The sequence below is a fragment of the Melitaea cinxia genome, chromosome 1, assembly GCF_905220565.1.
Source record: "Melitaea cinxia chromosome 1, ilMelCinx1.1, whole genome shotgun sequence".
Taxonomy (NCBI): Eukaryota; Metazoa; Arthropoda; class Insecta; order Lepidoptera; family Nymphalidae; genus Melitaea; species Melitaea cinxia.
In genome coordinates this window covers 14213782-14237455 of record NC_059394.1, presented here as the reverse complement: position 1 = coordinate 14237455, position 23674 = coordinate 14213782, and the positions used below count along the sequence as shown (strand labels likewise).

The 23674-nt window shown below is 32.9% G+C and overlaps 2 protein-coding genes across 2 annotated transcripts; both read left to right on the top strand.

Moving 5' to 3' along the window:
• Window positions 1-549: 549 nt before the first annotated feature.
• Window positions 550-1716, top strand: LOC123654059. Its single transcript, XM_045590022.1, has one exon. The coding sequence runs from the start codon at window positions 550-552 to the stop codon at window positions 1714-1716; it is 1167 nt and encodes a 388-aa protein (XP_045445978.1).
• Window positions 1717-5585: 3869 nt separating this feature from the next.
• On the top strand, window positions 5586-12660 carry LOC123657444 (UPF0489 protein C5orf22 homolog). Its single transcript, XM_045592989.1, has 5 exons — window positions 5586-5699; window positions 5987-6169; window positions 11172-12046; window positions 12173-12418; window positions 12521-12660. Exons 3-5 carry the CDS (start codon window positions 11258-11260, stop codon window positions 12611-12613), a joined length of 1128 nt encoding a protein of 375 aa, XP_045448945.1. The 5' UTR covers window positions 5586-5699; window positions 5987-6169; window positions 11172-11257; the 3' UTR covers window positions 12614-12660.
• The last annotated feature ends 11014 nt before the right edge of the window (window positions 12661-23674 follow it).

Below are 23674 nucleotides of genomic sequence, written 5' to 3'. Positions count from 1 at the left end.
TTTCAGTCGATGCAGCGTAACCAACTGTACCATATATTTCAAATTTATCTAAAGTTAGAAGAGTTGATATATTTTACACATATTTTACATACATCCTTAAATCGTTTTTTTATGTAAACGGCGACTGTGTATAAAAGGCGACCTACAAAGGTTTGCCTAAATACTATATTGATGCGATAGTTTAAAAAAATGCTATCTGAAATACATAAGTATATTTTTTATTAATCTATCATCATTTGTTAATGTATCGATTAAAAAAAACATTTTAGTTCAATTTTAAATTTACACTCGCTTATTATCGGTTTTGTTTTGTTATACTCAAATATTGCCATCACATCTCTTTTTACTCTGTGGTAAGCATATGCAATCAAACATATTATACTAATCTGTGCAATCAAATGACAATTTTAAAAGAGGACTTTGGCGGGAACCTTGAAAAAGCGCGGTTGACTTTAAAATTTAATTTTAAAATTTTTTCTGACAAGTGTTTTTTTTATAGCTAAAGTGTATTTAAAATATTGCTATTAGCTGCTGAAAAGCACAATAGCAATGGAGGTAAACGAGGGGGGCGGGTCTCACCCGCCCGCCTCAAAAAAACGGCCACGGCCTACGGATGAAGGAGGAGGCTCTGGATCATCTGGCTGCGGTGATGAGCGAGATGCGTATTTACCGTACTACAAACCGAATTACAAAAGACTGTATCCGGAAAACTCACTAAACACAGATTTTAAAGTATATGTAGAATCCACAAATAACGATAGATTGGGTAACAAGAGCCCTATATACTTAAATCATATTTTCGCAATGGATGTAAAAGGTGTGACGGGTATTCAGAGGGTGAATGCAAATAAAATAGCAGTTATTTTTAAGCAATATAATACGGCCAATAACTTCATTAATAACACTACTTTCCTCACAAAATATAACATGAAGGCGTTCATACCGGCAGCGCAAATTGAAAAAACTGGCATCATTAGATTCGTTCCAGCGAATATATCTAACAAAGAACTTTACACAAGACTTTCTTCAATTTATGAAATAGTGGCAATAAGAAGGTTTTCAAAGAAAGTAGGACAAGAGCGCATTCCATTGCAGACTGTAAGCATAACCTTTTTATCTAATGTACTGCCTAATAATGTACAATATGATCTATTCTCGTACAGAGTTTTCGAATACATTCCACCATTACTACAATGTTATAAGTGTTTTAAATTTAATCATTCAGCAAAGATTTGTAACGGTAAACAAAGATGTAGTATTTGCGGAGGTGAGCACTTGTATAAGGAATGTGATAAACCAACAGAAATCAGCTGCATAAATTGTAGTGGACCTCATCTTGCGATATCTAGATTATGTCCTATTAAAACAAAGAAGATTATCGAAAAGAAAAACAACATATCTTATGCAAGTGTCGCCTTTACAAAACAAGTCACCGCAAATGAAACAGATTTCCCTCCACTCCCATCACCAAAATCACAACCTGTAAAAAGTAATGTTATTGTAAATAAGTCTGTAAATATCTCTGCAAATAAGTCTGTACAAGATGTAAATAAAGTTAAAACGGTCCATTCTAAAGACCTTAAAAGTCAAATAATTTCCAACAACGATGTACTTATGGCCCTAGTGCAGACGTTGGTGGAATTAGCCAATAAAGATGACAGTATACCCACTAATTTTAAAACTATTAAAGATGCATTATTAAAAAACTTAACATAATGGATTGTGTAGAGCCTAATTCTACACAATCCAAGTTACGTATTGCGCAGTATAACATTCAAAGTGCAAATAGTAAAAAACCTTTATTGATACAATTTTTAAAACAACAAAATATTGATATTTGCCTTCTTAATGAGACATGGTTAAAAGATAATAATTTTAAAATACCAGGGTATAATATTTACAACAAAAATTCAAATAATGCACATAATGGAGTTGCAATACTGATAAAACCATACCTTAAGTATAATATATTAAATACCAGATTTTATGAAGACATTCAAACAGTTGCTGTATCTGTATCAACAGGACATAGTAGTTTAACAATTCTCTGTGTATACTGTCCACCTTCAAGTGGGCATATACGAATGAATAGACTCCGTTACATTATTAATGATCTACCAAAACCCATATTTATGAGTGGTGACTTTAATGCTCATCATATTGCATTTGGTTGTCAGTCAACGAAAGGTAGAGGTCAGGAGTTATTTAATTTAATTGATGACTTAGATTTGTGTATTTTAAATGATGGTAGACCTACAACTATAAATCGCCCTAGACAAACTTCTTCTGCCATTGATGTAAGCTTCATCAGTGGCAGCCTCGCACCACTATGTGAATGGTCTGTACATGATGATACAATGGGAAGTTACCATTATCCAACAATAACAGAGATTTTATTACATGTAGATAAATATCATCTCAATTCCCCTGTAGATAGGTTCATATATAAAAAAGCTGACTGGGCAACATACACAGCTCTTTCAAAAACAATGTTTAATGATCTCATACTTCAATCACATGATCCTATTTCAACCTATAATAATTTTTGTCTTCATTTAGATACTCTTAAAGAAATGTCAATTCCAAAGCTCACTAAAACAAACACTTTCATAAGCAGGCCACCATCTCCCTGGTGGAATAGTATATGTGAACAAAGTGTTATTGCTTCATATAATGCACTAAAACTATATAGAAAAGAGCCTACTATTGAAAATTATATTAATTACAAAAGGAAAGATGCCCAGAAAAAGAGAACAATTTCAGAACAGAAAAAAATTGGATGGAATAATTTATGTAACACTTTTAATAGAAATACTCACATAAGTAAAATTTGGAATTTATTAAAAATGTTTAAAGGCATAAGACCTAAGAATAAATCATATACAAATGAGTTTATATCTCCACTCTTGGATAAATTATCAGATAATAGCAACTTAATTGAAGTAGATCAACTGAACGTTCTTTTTGAAATCAACAATCACAACCCAAATTCTAAATTTTTACTGGATCCATTTTCATGGTCTGAATTTTTAACAAGCTTGCACTCTAGACGAAATACAACTCCTGGCTTAGATGATTATCCTTACATAGTAATTAAAAAGTTAGATGTATCTGCCCAAAAGTTGTTTCTTAGTATCCTCAATTTGCTTTGGCGTAATAAATCTATTCCACAGTCATGGAAAACACAGTGTGTTGTTCCAATACTTAAGCCCGACAAATCTCCTGAGTTTGCTAGTTCTTATAGACCAATTTCCTTGTCATCCTGTCTTGGTAAAATATTCGAAAATATGGTGAAAGTCCGTCTTGACTGGTATGTTGAATCCAAGTGTTTCATTCCACATATACAATATGGCTTCCGTAGAGGGCGTAGTAGTGCAGACAGTTTCACCTCTTTAATCTCGGACCTGAAAAATGCAAAACATAGAAAATTAAACACTGTTTGCGTATTCCTAGATGTTCAAAGTGCTTTTGATAGTGTTGATCCTGGTATACTAGTTCAAATCATGTCTAGGTTGGGTGTGCCCGGGCACTTATGTAAGTGGATTTTTAATTTTTTGAACAACAGAACAATCTATGCTAGGCATAACAATATTTTATATGGACCCAAATGTGCCTCAAAAGGCACAATGCAGGGTGCCACGCTATCTCCATTACTATACAATATATACACAAGTGAAATTTGTAAATATGTAAATAATAAGAATGTAAATATTTTACAATTTGCTGATGACATTGTATTATATAGCAGTAATTACAACTTAGAGATTGCAATAGATAATATGAACAAATCCTTATTTCAACTATTACAATATTATAATGATCGTTTACATTTAAAAATTAACCCCTCTAAAAGTAGTGTTATGTTTTTTGGCAATGAAACCTCAAATTCGAATGTTATTTACAATAATGAAATTATAAATAGAGTCACTTCAAAGAAGTTTTTAGGAATAATACTGGACCCAAAACTAACTTTTGAAGAACATATTAAATATGTATCCAAAAATGCTCACACAGGACTAAATGTTATCAGATCACTTTGTGGCGTAACATGGGGTGCAGACCCTAAAATATTGTCAATATTGTATAAAAGTATTGTTAGAAGTCACTTAGATTATAGCTCACTCGCTTATATGAATAGTTCTCATGTAAATAAATTAGACATATTGCAGAATAAGGCTTTAAGAATAATATCTGGTGCTATGTGCTCAACTCCCATAAGGGCCATGGAAGTTGAGACAAAAGTGATGCCTTTGATTTTGAGGCGAATATTACTTGCTGAAAGATACTGTCTCAAACTAATAGCATCAAACAATACTCAAGTAATAAATAAAATTGTACCTTATATAGATAGAACACCAAGAAGACCATTAATAACAGCACAAGGTCTATTATGTGGTAATTCTCCAACACTGTCCGATATACTTCTGGAAATAGACAATAGGTTTTCTAAAATTAGAAAACAGTTTCCATGGCCATGTTACTCTTTCTCTTATCAATGTATTTCACATCCAATTAATATAGTTCAACAGACAATAAACAATAATTCGGAAATGCTTAAATTTTTGGAGGAAAATACAATGTACTATGTTATCTACACTGATGGGAGCAAAGCAAGTGATTATGTACATGCTGCTCTATATGATCCACAAGCAAAATTTTCTTCAAGTTTTATTCTGCATGAACCCTGCTCTATATTTACGGCAGAGGCATATGCAGTGTATCAGGCATTAATGCGTATTCGCGAAATCAATAACATTAAATATTTTTTAATAATTTCTGATTCCTTGAGTTTGATAACAGCTTTAAGTACCCTCACAGTTAAATACAAGTCTAATTATATACTTTATTTCATTAAACAAATAATTCACCAATACCATAATAAAAATATTCAAATTTTCTTTCTATGGGTGCCTTCCCACAGAGGTATCTCTGGCAATGAAATGGCTGATAAAACTGCATATGAAGGAGTTAATGCTGTTGACGTTAGAAATGCAATGAATGTTCCTATGTCCGATTACTTGCAATGTATTGACCAGAATACTCAAAAGTTGTGGTTAGAAATGTGGAAGAAAGATCAAGATACGAAAGGAAAATGGTATGGGAGCATACAAGAAAGTTTACCTGCAAGACCTTGGTATCATCGTATGCAAGATGCTACTAGAGACTTTATTACTATCATAAATAGACTACGTTTTGGTCATAATACTGCACCGTCACACCTTGCTCGACTCGGCATTATTGCGAATAAAACCTGTCCACATTGTAATTCAAGTGATGGAACTGTGGAACACATTATTTTCGATTGTCAAAAATTTTTGATTGACAGACTAGTGTTGGCCAGTGAACTTAGTGATGTTGAAAATAAGTGTGATTTATTGTCCCGCCCGCCGCCATTAAAACAATTATTACAAGACGAACATACTTACAAGCACATCTATAAATACATAAAGAATACAATTAAAACAATTTAATGAAATGTGCTCATAGACGTATTATTACGTTACGTATATAAATAATAAGAGTTGACCTAAAGGCTGTAGATACCAGGTCATAAAATCCCAAAAAAAAAAAAAAAAAAAACAATTTTAAAATCAAAAATCAAAACCAAAACATTAATTTGATGGTTTGACTTTGATTAATTTGTTTAAATAAAAATATAGACATGTTATAAATTAATATTTCAAACATTATCTTTTTAAGTAAGTAAAACTACTTTTAATCTTATTTGTAGGTGATCATAAATTTATAAAAAAATGTTAATTTTTAATAAAATCGGCAAACAACAAATGCTTGCTTGAGTAAATTTAAAAATATTAATTTTTTTGTCATCAATATATATTCTTTTGTTTTTGTGTGTGTTTGTTGATGTATATATTGTAAAATCTAAATATACTCATGAAACTAATCATTTGTGTATACTAATAACATATTCTTTTTACATTTCAATTATATTTAAAGTTCATTATCATAATCTTATTTTAAACAGGAAGACATTGAATACATGGCTTACTCACTTATTATTGTTCGTGACAGAAAGTTGTATGACTATGTTTGAAGTCCTGAAGTTAGAGACAACAAATTTATAAAAAAAAATTCTTCCTACATATTATTATCGTGGCAAGTTAAACTAATACATTAAGAAAAGAGAAGCATGCATCTTATTTAAGATGTAAGTATATGTTTATTGGTTAATTTTAACCATACTTCTGCTGTCCAATTGGCCAGAGGCATTCATATTTGAAGTTTCTTGTACAAAAATAAAAATTCAGAGATGTTTATATGATGATACAATATATTAATGTATAAAATCATGGTCTATTATAGTCGTCACAAATTAAGAGGCCCATTTTGACATTTGACAAATACACTAGACTGAGAAACTGTAAGAACCAATAAAAGAATTATTAATAATAAAAGTGTTTTTAATAAATACATTTTTTGGTGAGTTAAATTATATGATAGAATATATTGGGAGTATTCTTTTCGTGCTTATTTTATAGGAGAATACAATGTCTAATTGTTACGAAACATGTCAAAAACAGTTAATCTTTTTTTTTTTAAATACTAGTGCTGCAACTAATTAATTACTGATTTTCACCTGCTTCATTCGATTTTAATCGTAAGAATTATCTTATCAAACAAGTGTTTGATAAGATAATTCTCTAAATAAATACCAATAGTTCAGATTTTGTTTCATCATTATTTTAATTTGTTAACTTTGTTTGGACTATTTCTTCAAGATGCAAGCATTCCTTAAACTATTTTCAAATGGTATGTCAGTAGTAGGTACTTAAATTTGTGTCACATTGCTAGAACTATTATTTCAAGTTCAATCATACTTTTAAAGCACACTAACAATTCAAAAGACAACAATTTATTTGTCAAATAAATTGTTTGCTAAAATAACTCAAAAAATTTAATCAACATATTTAGAGATGTTTATTTAAAAGTAACTAAAAACTTTTGTAAATAAATAAATATCTTATAACATACACACACGGTTATCTGTTCCTATGGCAAGTAATTCAATACTTGTTATAGATAACATCCAACTGATATAATTAAATTTTTTTTTCTTAAATATTTATAGAAAAAATACATATATAACTGTCTATATATGTGTATATATGTGTGTATAAATATATAAATATAAATACAAATATTACACCCAGAAATATATATATGTTACGCTCAAAGATCGAAAACGCTCATTGAGCGGAAAAATAGCTCACAACGCGATGTGGTCACAGTAAAACATCCACATAGCGAAATTCGTGTTATGGCTCTAATGAAAACGCGCACGACGCGTTGTGGCAATCAAAGAAAGACCAAATAGCGAAATTCGTTTCGTGGCTTACATGCTATTCGATCTCAACGCGTTGTGGCAATGAAGAAAAGCCATGACGCGTATGGAATACTATTTGATTACAACGCACACTACTTTCCGATATAGATCCTACTAGGCCTAGGCTGGAAACGTTTTGGTAGAGGTCCTTAAGAAATATTTTTCATTTTATAAAATTACGGCATAACGTGTTTCTCATTATCAAATATATTAAGTATATAATTATATAAATTAAAATGAAACGATATTTATTATTTATTGAGATTACTTTATATTTAAAAAAATCAATGTATTAAGTAATAAATCACTGAATAAAAAATATTCATATCATTTGTAAATTACTCATAATTCACATAAAATAATAAGGGTTTTAGTTTTTTCATGACAATTAAAATTCTTTCAAGAAATAAAAATATTTAACACAAATGTTTATTGATCACCAATAAACAACAACAATGTACCTATATTAGAAATAACTATAATTGTGAAAAATAAGTATTTGATTGCTATTTATTTTTACATGAACTATTACTGTGGCATTTTGAGTTGCATTTTATATTCTTGGAGCGACACTTGCACTTTTTATCAATACAGTATCTTTTGCAGTGGCACATTATAAACCCTTGCTTACTTCCAGACGATAACATAGATGCTGAGCGAAGTGTTAACGATGAAGTTGAGGGCACATCACAAATGATAATATAGTTGGTTTCAGAAAGTGTAAATTCATTACGTGCATAAAGTCTATCGAGTGTACCTTCCTTGTTTCCTAACTGGTAGAGATCTGATGGATTAATGCTCATAACAACACACATAACATTCCTGGGTGCTGCACTTCCTCTATCAACTTCAGGAACTCTAACTAAAACGTTAGTACCAATTTCAACACAGGGAAATTTCAAATTAGACAATGAAACCATTTTGTTTGCCTGTTCCTGTAGACCTAATTTAGCACATTCTCTTTCAACGTTTATGCTATTCTTTACTTTTTCTGTAGTCATAATAAAACTGCGATCAGTGCTTGTTTCCACAAACTCACGTAATTTATCGTAAAACAATTCTTTTTTTATTCGTCATAATTAGCGCTGACATTAAAATTCACTCTGATAAAAAGAAAAGAAATGAATAAAACTGAGGTTTCAATGCGTCTTTGCACCCGAGCCCACACCGACAAGTTACAACAACCTGTCCGTCGTGATATGGTTAAAACAATGAATGCTCAGAACGCGTCATGGCTTTTCTTCATTGCCACAACGCGTTGAGATCGAATAGCATGTAAGCCACGACACGAATTTCGCTATTTGGTCTTTCTTTGATTGCCACAACGCGTCGTGCGCGTTTTCATTAGAGCCATAACACGAATTTCGCTATGTGGATGTTTTACTGTGACCACATCGCGTTGTGAGCTATTTTTCCGCTCAATGAGCGTTTTCGATCTTTGAGCGTAACATATATACAAATCTTACACCCAGATTTAGGCGGGAATCGAACCCGCAACCCACAGAACAGAAAACTCCCAAAACACAATAGGCTAGTAAAAAAAAAACTCAGAAAAAATATTCATAAAAAAATATTATGTGATTTAAGTTATGTAGAGTAATATAATAATAATTAAGTAAATGGTATTATGTAATAATAAGTTTTAGTAAAAATATCATATTTTACAAATGTAACATAAATGTACCCTATACATGGAAAAGTTCCGATGGGTGGAATTTGGTTACTTAATCACTTCAATGATAACCAGAATAACATATAGGCAACTTTTCATTCCGACATAACTGAAAAGGTAGATTAAGCATGCAAAACTGCGAGACACAATTTGTTTCACATAACTGATAAATATTGTTGATATTAACTACATTCTTTATTGATTTAAACTTGGTTATTGTATCAATTGTGAAAACCCAATATCACCCAGTATCAGCTTTTACTTTAACACAAACATCAAATCGCCTATCTTAGGAATAGATGAGCAATGATGAGAGCCAGGAGACGATGTATAACATATCTATTTATTCTTAATCTCATAATCAATCAGATGACTTTTAAAGACAAATTTAGTATTAACACCATAATGTAATAGTCCGATGTTGGACGCACAAAAATGTTTAAATATCGATTTACACAATCTGACCATTTGGCCATACACTCACTTTAACATATCCGCCAACCCGCAGCTCGCAGTGGAGCATCGTAGTGGATTAAGCTCCAATCCTTCTCCTACGCTGAGAAATAGGCCTATGCCCAGCAGTAGGATGATAAAGGCTGAATGCATGCACTAACTTTAGCATTATTTACCAATTAACATTTTAATTTTATTTAACAAACTTATTAAGTCCAAAGAAGTAGTAGAAGTATTTAATGTTTGATGAAGCAATTATAAGTTTTTAAATACTTATATCAATTATATCGCGAAGAAGCTAAAAAACAATTATCAATTTATTTTAAATATATAAATTTAATATTTTTAAGTATTTATGAAGCTATTAAAGTTGTTTTTTTTTTCAAGATTCGTTCTATCAAGATTATCGCTCGTTCCTACTAAAACCTCGGCTTAATGAGTAATGCACCAATCAAATCCAGGAGTATCGCGTATATACCTAAATGAGATAATTAAGATAAATTATACTAAAGTTAATGTTGTATTACACCTAAACAAAGTACAAAATATTAATACTATATTAAAAATAAATGTTTTTTGGGTTAGTGTTCGATGTTAGGTGCCTGTATTGTGATGTTTCATAACGTTTTTCAAAGGCAAAAAGTAATTCTAAAATTAGTCTATTTAAAGAAATAAATAACCCACGGACTCTTCAGATAACGATATATTCCGGGCGGATCCATTTCCGTTTTTGCGCCTTGACCCAGGTGGGCGTAACAGCGCAATAGGTCACGGGGGAGTAAAAGCGCGGGGGGTATGTTTGGACGGGCGTAGTAGCGTAGTGACGTCAGTGACGCGCTATATCGACCCCGGGAGCCGTCAAAACACTCCCCTGCTCCTACCCATTCCTCCGCACCAAGCATCAGCGCCGCGCATCTACGCATCGCGCCACGCGAAATATACATACGACTTAGGCGTTACACAGAGCCTTATAGGTTGCAACTTGCAATACAAGTTAACATTGTGTATTACTGTAGGAAATTAAAACTTCTTCTTAAAATATCTTTATGACTTAAGCAACGACTCCATAAAAAAAGTATTTGTAGGTAGGTAGGTACTTACTTAAACTAGGATTTAAATTTAAAAATTTATTTCTTTAATTAAAATTAAGTTTTTTAACGTATACCATAAGCTTTTATTAATTAGCATGTGTTCCTTTGCTACAAATTTGTTATGGTAAATTATTCCAAAAGAGGAGTCAGAATAAGTACTATCGCGATACTCATGAATGAAATGAAATTATAATTCAGTTATTGCTTTTACCTACGCATACTTTTAGTGTCGTTAGTATTAAATTATGTTTACCCAATATTGTTTGGTATATTATTGCATTCATTCCAATTTATCTAAGTGTTATTCTACGTTACATTTTGTGTACTAAAGGCAAATAGACTTAAGTACATTGTGCGCAGTTACTAAGAATCGGGGCTGGAACTTTCCTCTTGATCTTTTTTAGACCTTGACCTGTGTTATAAGGACGCCGTTAAATTACGTAGTAGAAATCTCAAACCTAATTCTTTCAGTCTGAGACGTAGATGCGGGTTTTAAAGAGATTTGTTTTAGATTCACCTTATTTTCGTATCAGTTCCTAGATATGCGGGTCTAATTTACCTATATTGTCTTTTATAGGCTTTGTATAAAACAAACTTCATATCTTAAAAGAGGTTTTGTTTCAGACTAACGCAGTGCGTAATAAACCAATAACTTATGTGCACTGGACGATTTGTAAAAAAAAATATATATAGAGTATGGACAATCTCGATCTTTCAAAAACATCATTAAAACAGTTTAAAAAGATTCCAATTTACGTTGTGGAGGAACATAATGAAGCATTACAATTTATATACTCTGCTATCGGTGGAAAAAAATTACCACTAGAGGGAACAACCTTAGTGCATCTAGATGCTCACCCAGACATGCTGATAGATCGTAAATTGAAAGGAAAGGATGTTCGGTCTGGCAGAAAACTTTTACCATTATTACAAATAGAAAATTGGATTGTGCCGGCGGCGGCGGCTGGCCATATAGGTCGAGTAGTATGGCTGCGACCGCCGTGGGCGAAGCAATTTGCGGATGGTACTCGCGTGATTCACGTTGGTGACCACCCTGTAACAGGCCTACTTCGTGTAGACAGTAAAGAACCTTACTATATGTCCGATGCATTGTATTCTGCGCAATTGAAAAACAAAAGAAAGTTTTTATTAACAGTCGCAGAACTTAGTGGAGTAGACGAGGAGAGAATAAAAGGAATTTCACAAGACATCGATGTTGATGAGCCCTATGTACTCGATATTGATTTAGACTTTTTTAGTACAGCTAATCCATTTATTAATTTATATAAGCACATAGAACTGTATGATCGCTTGGAGCCTATTTTTGGTTTTAACCTTCCACAGCTGGATGATGAAGAGTCATGCGAAAACTTCTGTGCATCAAGAGAACAACATTTAGAGGAACTACAAAACTTATTTGAGCATTTGGAAAAAAGCGGTGATTTAATAAATTATGAAGGCCCAAAAACAAATTTATATCATAAGGTTTAATTTTATAAATAATACTATAATAACGTTTCATTAATATTTCGAAATAATGTATTAAGAATTTAAGGAACATTGAAAATTATTAACTTTTTAATTCTATTTATATTTTATCTTCGTATGCAGGTAAACCAATTAAAAGAAGTTGTAAAAGCAGAAGCGGAGAGGTTGGGTGAGCAACCAGATTGGTGGATGATATTCGCTGGCGGTTGTACACGAGATCAAGGAGGACTGCCGCACTACATAAGCACACAAGAAGAAATAAAAGAATGTGTGACGAAAACATTAAAAGTTTTTTTAAAGCATATGCCGCCTCCTGTATTGATAACCGTTGCTCGTTCTACTGAAGATGGATATTGTCCTCAAGACCAAGTAAGTCTAACGCAGCGTTAAAGACAAAAGTATTACTAAAAACATTTTTGTGTTTTAATAAATCTATTAACCTTTAATTATATTCCTTTTCATTTGTTTCAGATAAATTTTATTCAATCCATAGTACTACAAATTATCAAAGAAGCTTATAATACCGACGAACCAGTATTTCATTATTTAAATTCTGTTGATTAGTATAATTGTATATTTGAAATAATTTAAGTATATTTGTATATTTAAAATAATTAAAATACAATACACATTGTACGAATATAAATTATTTTATTTCACAAAATAAGGAGGTAAAATTAATATAGCCTGTTTCTTTAGCAGTATCTACATACCTTGTAAAACTTTTTTTTCGTGAATATCGCTTAGTGAACCTAGAATTTTAATTGAAAGGCCGAATAATGACGTTTCTAGTCGAGCGTACAAGCAAAAAATCCTCCTTTCTAAATTTTATATGTCTAACTTCAATAGTTGGGCTCACGATCAGCAATTATAAAAAAAAGGTAGTTAATACGGTAGTCGGGACACGGTTTATAATCTGTACATATAATAAAATGGTAGAAAAGTCAAAACTGCACATTGAATACAACTGAGGTAGGGCACAGCAGGAATTTCCTGCTCAAAATATGGAGCAGCCCGACTGGGGTAGTACCTCGACCTTACAGAAGATCACAGCAAAATAATACTGTTTTCAAGCAGTATTGTGTTCCTGTTGGTGAGTAAGGTGACCAGAGCTCCTGGGGGGATTGGGGATTGGGTCGGCAACGCGCTTGCGATGCTTCTGGTGTTGCAGGTGTCTATAAGCTACGGTAATCGCTTACCATCAGGTGAGCCGTACGCTTGTTTGCCGACCTAGTGACATTAAAAAATATAAAAAGAATATTTTTTTAAAAGAATACTTGGAGTGTGGGGGATCTACAATCGATACCGAAGCCAAAAAGAGAATTAGAATTAGAATTTTTGTCTGTATGTATGTCCGGGATAAACTCAAAAAGTACCGCATGGATTTACTTCAAATTTAGCACGAATATTATTAAGAAGTCGGGTCAACATATAGGCTACAAATTATCGCGCTATCACCTACGGGGAACGAGCGGTGAACCTTTATTTCTTCAACGCATTCTGTAACAACGTGTAATCTAACGACTCATATTTGAATGTTGTTATTATTTTAATAACCATGCTATTAGCTAGCTTTATACTGTAAATAAAGACATTCTGTAGTATATTTAGTATCAGCATTGCACCCGTGCGAAGCCGGGGCGGGTCGCTAATTAGATATAAGAAAAATTATGTCCTTAAAAAAATACACGACATAGAAGTACTGCTATCCCTCAAATTAAATAGATAAAAAAAATAATTGTGTTTGCTCGCAAACGAAAAAAAACCGACTTCAATTACATCGAAGAGTAATACAACGTAGATCGACGAAAAAATAGTTAAGTAACTACGCGTTATCAAAGATTACTCAAAAAGAAGTTATCAAATCTCGATAAAAAAATTTATTGACCACATGATAAACATCAGCTTTCGATTAAATTAAAAATTATCAAAATCGGTACACCCAGTAAAAAGTTATTGCGGATTTTCGAGAGTTTCCCTCGATTTCTCTGGGATCTCATCATCAGATCCTGGTTTCCTTATCATGGTACCAAACTAGAGATATCCCCTTTCCAACAAAAAAAGAATTATCAAAATCGGTACATCCAGTAGAAAGTTATGTGGTATAATACAACGTAGGTTGACGAAAAAAGCGTCAAGTAAAAACGCATTATTAGACATAACACGAAAAGTAGTTGTTAGATCTCAAATAAATTTAAATGGGACCAAATAACACATACCACCTTTCGATCAAAAGAAAATTGTCGAAATCGGTCCACCCGGGCAAAAGTTCTGATGTAACATACATAAAAAAATACAGTCGAATGGAGAACCTCCTCCTTTTTTGGAAGTCGGTTAATGAGTGTAGTAGGTACTTTAGATCATACGCCTGAAGTAAAACTTTTTAGCTCCTACAGTAATATACGAAACGTAACTCTCTCTTTCTCTAACTTATATCTCCCTCTCAACTTCCGTTCGCCTCGCCCGATCACTTTTTTCGTAACGCTCTCGTAACGCATTCACCAGCTTACCCCCCAAGTTAAGCGTGCGAAAAGAAGGTTTTTTTCCGATTTAGCTTCCATTTATACTCTAAGCGCCCTATGCGACGGCTGTGGCTTGAAGGCATCTAGTAATTAAAACCACTGGGATTGATATAGTAAATAGCACAATGTGCTCTGCAAATAGTCAAAAATACAAAACATGACAAAGATAGAAGTTTGATAAGACATTCCGGAGTAAATGAAATGAAGAAAATAAATGAAGTGAAGAAAGGCTGAAGTAAATTATATGTCCGAGTAACGCATGCATTGTTACTATTGTATGAATAAGTAGGAACTGCAACATATATAAAACAAAATAAATATTGTATAAATTTAAATTTAGGAAAGTAAAAAATAACTCAATAAGTCAATAAGACAAAAAATACACGTTATACCTACTTAGCATGCAGAATAACATACACTTACTGACTAAATGATTCATCATTTCCGAGCCTTAGCTATCTAGACACATGAAATTTGGTACCTCAGCATCTCCAGAGCCTTAGATATCTAGACGCATGAAATTTGGTACCTCAGCATCTCCAGAGCCTTAGATATCTAGACGCATGAAATTTGGTACCTCAGCATCTCCAGAGCCTTAGATATCTAGACGCATGAAATTTGGTACCTCAGCATCTCCAGAGCCTTAGATATCTAGACGCATGAAATTTGGTACCTCAGCATCTCCAGAGCCTTAGATATCTAGACGCATGAAATTTGGTACCTCAGCATCTCCAGAGCCTTAGATATCTAGACGCATGAAATTTGGTACCTCAGCATCTCCAGAGCCTTAGATATCTAGACGCATGAAATTTGGTACCTCAGCATCTCCAGAGCCTTAGATATCTAGACGCATGAAATTTGGTACCTCAGCATCTCCAGAGCCTTAGATATCTAGACGCATGAAATTTGGTACCTCAGCATCTCCAGAGCCTTAGATATCTAGACGCATGAAATTTGGTACCTCAGCATCTCTATCATCGCCTTAGATATCTAGACGCATGAAATTTTTTCGCCCTTTTACAATATTTATTATTTGATATTTTTTTATTCATTATATATTATTAGCTGACCCGGTAAACTTTGTGCTGCCATATTTTCTTTGTGAATCAGTAAATCGGTTTTTTTTTTACTTAATTTTTACAAACCTTGCAACAAAACAACAAAAAGTTATTTACTATGGTGCAGTCATTCGGAAGCTTGCAACTACATACATTTCAGCGATTCATCTAATGAACACGTGCTTTAGCGTTATAAGAAGGATGAAAAGCTTCTATTTATTGACTGTTTGTTTATATTTGACTAGCCCGTTGGCGCGTTTTATAGTGGCTCCGATTTCTGCTTCGTCGGCTGTGGGTTCGACCCCCGCCTGGGTCTGGGTGTAATATTTTTATTTGTATTTATATATGTGTTATTTTCATGTATATTTATAAAAAATAGCTACATCAGCCGGCTGTTTCTCATAATACAAGCATTAAGTTGCTTATCTTAGGAACAGACGACTATGTATGGTGTGAATGCTATAAGATATTTATTTATTTCTTATTTTTTCATCCTTTTCAAACCGTTAAAGTATAAAAGTCTATTTTGAACTTTTCTGAACTTTTTCAGGTGTAGTCTCAAATGAGGAAAAGTAAAATGTGACGTGTGGCACTGCAAAATTTTATGAATAACATTGTTGAAAGTAGGTAATCGTCTATGGTGTGTTGTTTATTCAATTAGCTCAATGTTTTTCACAAATAAATAGAGTGGTTGCTAAAAAGTGACAAACGTTTAGCAAGGTTCAGTGTTAACGCAAACTAGGTCAAATCAATTAGCAATAATAAGTGAAACGCACAGGAAATTTTTTGTAATAAATATACATATATTATATTGTTACAAATAAGTTTAAAATGTTAGTGGTTTAATTAATAGGTAACATCCTTGTAATTATAATTGTTTTTATTAATCTCTTATTTAACGTGTATCTTAATTTATTTGTTTGTTATCCAAATTACTTACAAACTCTTCGCAAAAATATTTATTTCATGTTCCTTTTTTTAATATTAATTGTTATCAAAGTAATTTTATTCTTAAAAATAATCCCAAACAAAACAACTGTAATTTAAGCCATCCGATGCCACGCCTAGTAGTGCAATAGTGTTTCTTGTTTTATGTAATTTTCAAAGTAAGTTAGCGCTAATATTTAAATATTCTACTATACATTATAATATATATATTATAGTCCAATAACATGAGAATTTTACGATCTTTTTGCTTTTTTTTTTCGATGTAGATAAATAATGTATGGCATTAATAAGTACATAATATGTCGTGTTTTGATCATAATATCATTGGTCAGGCAAATACCTAATTTAGTCCTTCGATTGGGGGCGATTGGGGTCAACTGCACATCGAAGTAGAACGTTCGAGTTTCATTAATAATGATCAATTACATCATGCGACAACCACGTCTGGAAAATTATCAATTAAATCCAATAAAAAGTGCTAATGGAAAACAACACCTACGTCTTAATTTATGGTTTTAAAACGATGCCGACTAAGTAGGTATAGGTATCTCTAATCTTTAGTATGAGTAGCATGACTTGTTCAGTAATATTAACATCTTCGTGATTTGTAATTTGAAAGATTCTTTAAAGTCTTACTACGTTTGCAAATATTTTTTTAAAGTTATTATGTACCTAACAATGTTTTAATTTTTATTTTCATTTTATAAGAATATATGCTGCTGTGTGGTTACGGCAGTAAGAATACAGCCACCTCCTCTCTTCCCGCAGGTATCGTAAGAGGCCACTAAGGGATAACAATTCCACTACCACGATGGCCGATAGACATAGACCTCCACGAGTTCGCGCCAAAAATGGTTCAACCTTTATACTTATTTAAAATTAGCTGTGCCCGCGATTCGTCCGCCTAGAATTTAATAAATAAGTTATTTTTCAGTTGACAGAGTTATAAAATAAATAAAGTTCTAAAATAAAAGTAGCCTAAGTTTCTCCTTATTATATCAGCTATCTGCCACTGAAAGTCCCGTGAAAATCGGTCCAGCCGTTTCAGAGATTAGCTGGAACAAACAGACAGAGAGTCAAAAATTTTAAAAAATATTGTTTTGGTGTATGTGCCGTGTATCAATCATCATATACATCCAAATGCATAGATGATGCTCTTTTCCTGTCATGGATGACACATGAGAATTTTACAGAAGCTTCGAATGCAAAAATCCTTAAAAATATGGTTTCATTGACAATATTTTTTTCTTTACTTATCAAATATTCAATTAAAATTTGAATGTGTTAGGCAATGTTAACACAACCAAAAAAAAACTACGATGTTTGTCGGTGTCGGAAACCCAAACTTGATATGATAAAGCATTGTTTACTACGTACGTCGTAATTAAGTTTTTCCTTGTTAACTAAAAAATAAGTGATTTGTCAACAGCATACAATGATAAAAGATTATTGGTTTACATAATATAATATTAAGAATAAAAATTATACTTAGAAGAGACTGAATTTTTTTTAGATCAATTTCCTTCAAACGTTTCAATTACAGAGACCCATTGAATTAAATGTATTAATTTAATCAGTGGCGTAGCGCGGGTTTTTCCACCCGGGGATCACCGAAAATTTGCCGCCCATAGCCACCACGCTGGGCAGGCGGGTTGGTGACCGTAGGGCTGGCTTTGTCGCACCGAAGACGCTGCTGCTCGTCTTCGGCCTGTGTATTTCAAAGCCAGCAGTTGGATGGTTATCCCGCCATCTGTCGGCTTTATAAGTTCCAAGCTGTTATTGGAACTGTGTTATCCCTTAGTTGCCTCTTACGACACCCACGGGAAGAGAGGGGGTGCCTATATTCTATACTACCGTAGCCACACAGGGACACAGTATGTAACTTATTACAGTTATTTTGTTATTTTCTTTACGCTGTTATTTCTTGCACTGTCTCCCCACTATTTGACACACTCTCTCATGATCATTGGTTAACTAGAAGAGATCTATTTTAGGGATATGTAAACCTTTATCATCAACTATGTACTAGGTACATGTAATTTTCTGTATATTTTTTTTTTTAGTGCAATAAAGTATATATTTATACATTTTACACGAACAAACTGGGTTTCACTGCTAATATATATAAAAAAACAAGCAGATATAAATATTCATATAAATATAATAACTCGAAAAGTACTCGGCAGACCTCAGTTACATTTAAAATAAATGGGTTTTCAAGTTAAGCGCTAGATAAAAAAAAAGGAAATGCAAAATCGGTACACCTAGTAAAAAGTGATGAGGTATAATACAAAATAGATCAACGAAAAAATAGTCAAGTAAATACGCAATATTAGAGATAATTCAAAAAGTACTTGACAGTAATCCATTCCAATTTAAACAGGACATCATGGCAAGCACCATATTTCGATTCAAAGACAGAATCAGCGAAATCGGTCCACCTAGTAAAAAGTTCTGAGGAAACACAAATTAAAAAAACCTATAGTTGATTTGAGAACCTCCTTCTTTTTTTGAAGTCGGTTAATAAACACAAGAATATAACTGGTAACAATTTATTTATAAAAATAAGAAATTAATTGAAGGCATCCTTTACTGTCCATGTCTATGGGAGCAATGAATATTGTAATCAGTGATGAGAGCTAAGGTTTGTTCAGCAATCGAGTCCCCTTGCGCCCTATCGGACCGACCAAAAAAATAAGCACGCGAGAACGGGCGAGCCGCATTCCTCGACTGGGTCGACGGCACGGCCCCGCGCGCGCCTCTTCCCTCCGACACCCCACCAGTCGTTTGCGCGCGTCGTTCGTGACAACTCGTGTTCATATTGTCAGTTCTCTATCGCGCAGTGTTTACAATACAGTGTTGTTGTTAGTAACGAAATTTAACATCCAGTGTACGTGAAGTGACAAAGTGTATATACAGATATCAGTTTTGTCAAATCTACACATTTTATATGCAATAGTGTTTTGTGAGGGCCAAACAAATACGGCAGCCGCCGAGCTCAGGTATTTTTTCATATGTTTCTTCAATCTGATTACGACTAGGCTAATCTAGTTCATGAATGCCGCGTAAAATGTGAGATTTGTTGTTGCGTTTCATAGAACAGGTGTAAGCCTTAAACTTCACCCAACGGCGTAATATATTATAAGAAGCGGCCACCACGTGGTGCGGTGGTGTAAACAAGCCCGCCCGTCTCCTTGCTGTAGCATCGCATTGCTGTTTCATGGAGTGCCCGGGTCGCACTGCAGCGCGACTCTAGCTACGCATGCTCTAGATTCCATATACGAGTAACCATGTTACATTCTATAAACTGTGAAATTTTATTTTGAAACTAACGAAAACTGATTATTTTTATATGATGTCACGATCGCGATTCAGCCTATAACATACCACTGCTGGGCATAGGCCTCTCTCTCCATGTAGGAGAAGGATTGGAGCTTAATCCACCACGCTGCTCTACTGTGTGTTGGCGGGTATATTCCCTACTACGACTAACAATCGCTATCAGGTATTTATGATAACAACCGTGACCAACTGCTTAACATGCTCTCCGAGGCACGGATCCCGCAAACCGACAGTGTTTTAGGCGCCTACACGCACCACTAAACCAGAGCGGTTGTTATTATTATAATTACGATGTATGAAACAAAATTATCAATTTACATACAATATAAATCTTGTATTTAGTTTTTAAGCGATCGTGGCGCGTAAACAATGATTATTATTAGTATAGTATTAGTAGTATGCAACATTATTTTTGTACTACGTAATATCATTTTTGCAAGATAAACAGACAAGAAGTCTTTTAAAATTATGGTTATATAACAATAATTCAAAATAATATTATTTATATGGGTATTATTCGTCTATTAGTTAATATATAATTATTGTTTTTAAAATACATAAATTACTTCTTTTTTACAAGGTTTTTTAATTATTTGCGCAATAAAAAAGTATTGTCAGAGTATGTTTAATGTATTCTTATTGACAAAATATTCGTACGTAATTACTTCCTATTTGTTTTTTTTTTACATGTTATGATTTAAAAGTAAAATACCCATTAGTTATATACACATTCAATTATCAATTTGAAATATTTATCAACAAACGTTTAACATAAATTAAGTAACAAAAAATAAATCAAAACAAGCTCCAAATACCTACGCCACGTGATCGCGCTAAATTATTTGTCCATTACAACGTGTTACAATTAACTACCAAATTCCCTATTAGGTAGGTATATATTTGAATTTTGATTTGTTTTTATTTATTTATTATTATGTCATGTTAGTTATGTCGTGTAATACCCATAATAAGCGGTTCGTTTGAGAAATAAAAATCATATAAAAAAGAAAATATTATATTATTACTATCAGTTTATTTACAGATACAATACACAATATACAACTAAGTTTATTTTCTTCTTTTTTATTATGAACACTAGTTTGATTACATAGTTTAGCAGATTTACGTTCATTGACTAGGAACCGTTAAACTCGCTCTTATAAGTTAATGCTAATGAAATAGATAAGTCCAATTCAGAACTATATAAAAAATCTTGCTACCTATTGTATGTATAACCTACAAGAAAAAGAACATATACAATATCTGTATGTAATAACGTTATAAATAAAATGTGCTAGTCAGTCGTATTGGTAACCCCAATTGTTCGTGTCTTACCTAAAGAAGAATCGACAAGATATCGCTTGTAATTATTTTTATTAAAAAAATAGGAAGTCTTATGTGTTTTATATTTATATAAAAATTTAAATGGGTTTAAATTTTTACTAGTGCGAAATTATACCGTAATCGAATCACATAAATATTATGTGAAGCATTAGGTTTAGTTGTACAATGTCATCCTTTTGTTGATCCACTTTATGGTTAATAGATATTGTACGTCCGTTTCACAATTCAGCCTGTAACATCCCACTGCTAGGCGTAGGCCTCTTTCTCCATATAGAAGGAAAAGAGCTTAATCCACAACGCGGTTCCATTGTGGGTTGGCGGATATATTCCCTAATATGAGTAACGATCGCTATCAGGTACATATGATAACAATTGGGATAGCTAAGAGTACTCTATGAGGCACTGTGAGAAGACCCACAAGAACGGACATCCAAACAGGAAACAATTATAAGTAAAAATAAGTTCCGAACAGCAATCTAACCCGCAAACCGTCAATATTTCGGCCCCTACACGGCACACGCACCACTAAACCAGAGCGGTTATTATCTATGTAGATTATTATAGAAATAAATGATTTTCATTTATTTAATTTTTTCATTTTTTTATTATGCATTTAGTGTCCGTTTCGTTTATCAGCCATTACGCATTTATTATTCCTAATATCTTACAGAAAACCAACAGCTTATCATTCGGTTATCTTTGCTTGCATCTACATTAATAGGTTACATCTTTCATCTTCATCTCAATAGCAAAACAAACAAAAGTCACTTAACTTTCCCCCCTTTTTTTTTTTTTTTTTTTCTTATAGTATATCTATTACAACAAGTGAGATTAAAAGTAGAGAAAAAATATTACAGCGATCTGTAGTAAAGCTTTTGCAGACAATTATGTTGACATTTGCAAACTTGCGAAAGCAAAGTGAGTTTATTCTTAACTTAAAAATGGATTTTTTTACATATTATTATTTAAATTTTAATTATAATTGATTATTAGCAAGTCCATGTACGAATTAATAATTGTTTTTGCTCGCAAACGAAAGAAACCGACTTCAATTACATCGACAAGTAATACAACGTAAGTAGACGAAAAAAAACTAACAGATGCACTAGTCGTCACTACGATTTTCGAGGGTTCCTCTCGATTTATCTGGGTTTCATCATCAGATCCTGGTTTTCTTACCGTGGCTTCTAGTTTCAGTGTCATTTAATTTTGGCTGCTAGCTGCTAGTTTCAGTTTCATTTATCAAAATCGATTCATAAATGACGAAGTTATCCCCGAACATACATTATATACATATATATATATATATATATATATATATATATATATATATATATATATATATATACATACATACATACATACGGTCGAATTGAGTAACCTCTTTCTTCCCTTTCCCCCTTCTAGCCTCTGGTACAGTATTTCTTTCTCTCTATAGTACTCGAGCCCTATTAATACCGTAGTTTTTTTTTGGGATATTTCACACTCATCGTATATCGTAATACCAAACAAAACCAAGGAAGTCGTTATTGAGCCGACTTTTGTTTAATACAAAACATTTTATTTGCGTATTTATATACAATTTATCCTGTAATGTAATGCTGTTTCGTTACGGCATCAAAGAATATAGCCACCCCCTCTCTTCTCGTAGATGTCGTAAGAGGCGACTAAGGGATAACACAGTTCCGCTACCACCTTGGGACTTAAAAAGCCGACCGGTGGCGGGATAACCATCCAACTTCTGGCTTTGAAATACACAGGCCGAAGACGGGCAGCAGCGTCTACGGTGCGACAAAGCCAGCCCTGCGGTCACCAACCCGCCTGCCCAGCGTGGTGACTATGGGCAAAACACATGAGTTCACGCCATTTTTGGCATGAAATTGTGGAGACCTATATCCAGCAGTGGACTGTGATAAGCTGCTGTGATGATGATGATACAATTTACCCAATTAGGCTTTATCAAGCAACTTAAATGGATATTTATTTCAATAATGTGTTATATTAAATATCGTAGATTTCTAAAATAGCTAATCTAATTTGAAATAAATTAAAGTTTTTCCAAGAAATAAGTTTTTATTTCAATGCGCTAAAAAGAATAAATTAACTTTTATATTATCAACATATAACGTTACATAAAAGACGAAACAACTTAGAAAAAAAGTATAAAAAACTTACGATTAGTCCGGTCTCTTTACAAGTGCGCTAAGAGATTTAGAGTAACGTCACTTTAGTTTTCAAGTTATTTTCAGCAAGCCATTTAATTTAATTTTTAATACTCATATTATAGGAGTGCATTAAAAATAACTAGTCCGCAATATTGGGTGTTCCGAAATGTTAAAATAATGTCACATAGCCATGCATTGTTATCCAAAGACCAAACTAAACGTGTGTACAAAGTTTCAGCTTAATCA

Coding starts and splice junctions, on each gene's coding strand:
- LOC123654059 (XM_045590022.1), top strand. CDS start 550: ATGGAGGTAAACGAGGGGGGCGGGTCTCACCCGCCCGCCTCAAAAAAA.
- LOC123657444 (XM_045592989.1), top strand. CDS start 11,258: ATGGACAATCTCGATCTTTCAAAAACATCATTAAAACAGTTTAAAAAG. Junction 12,047..12,172: donor AAACAAATTTATATCATAAG/GTTTAATTTTAT, acceptor CTTCGTATGCAG/GTAAACCAATTAAAAGAAGT. Junction 12,419..12,520: donor GATATTGTCCTCAAGACCAA/GTAAGTCTAACG, acceptor CATTTGTTTCAG/ATAAATTTTATTCAATCCAT.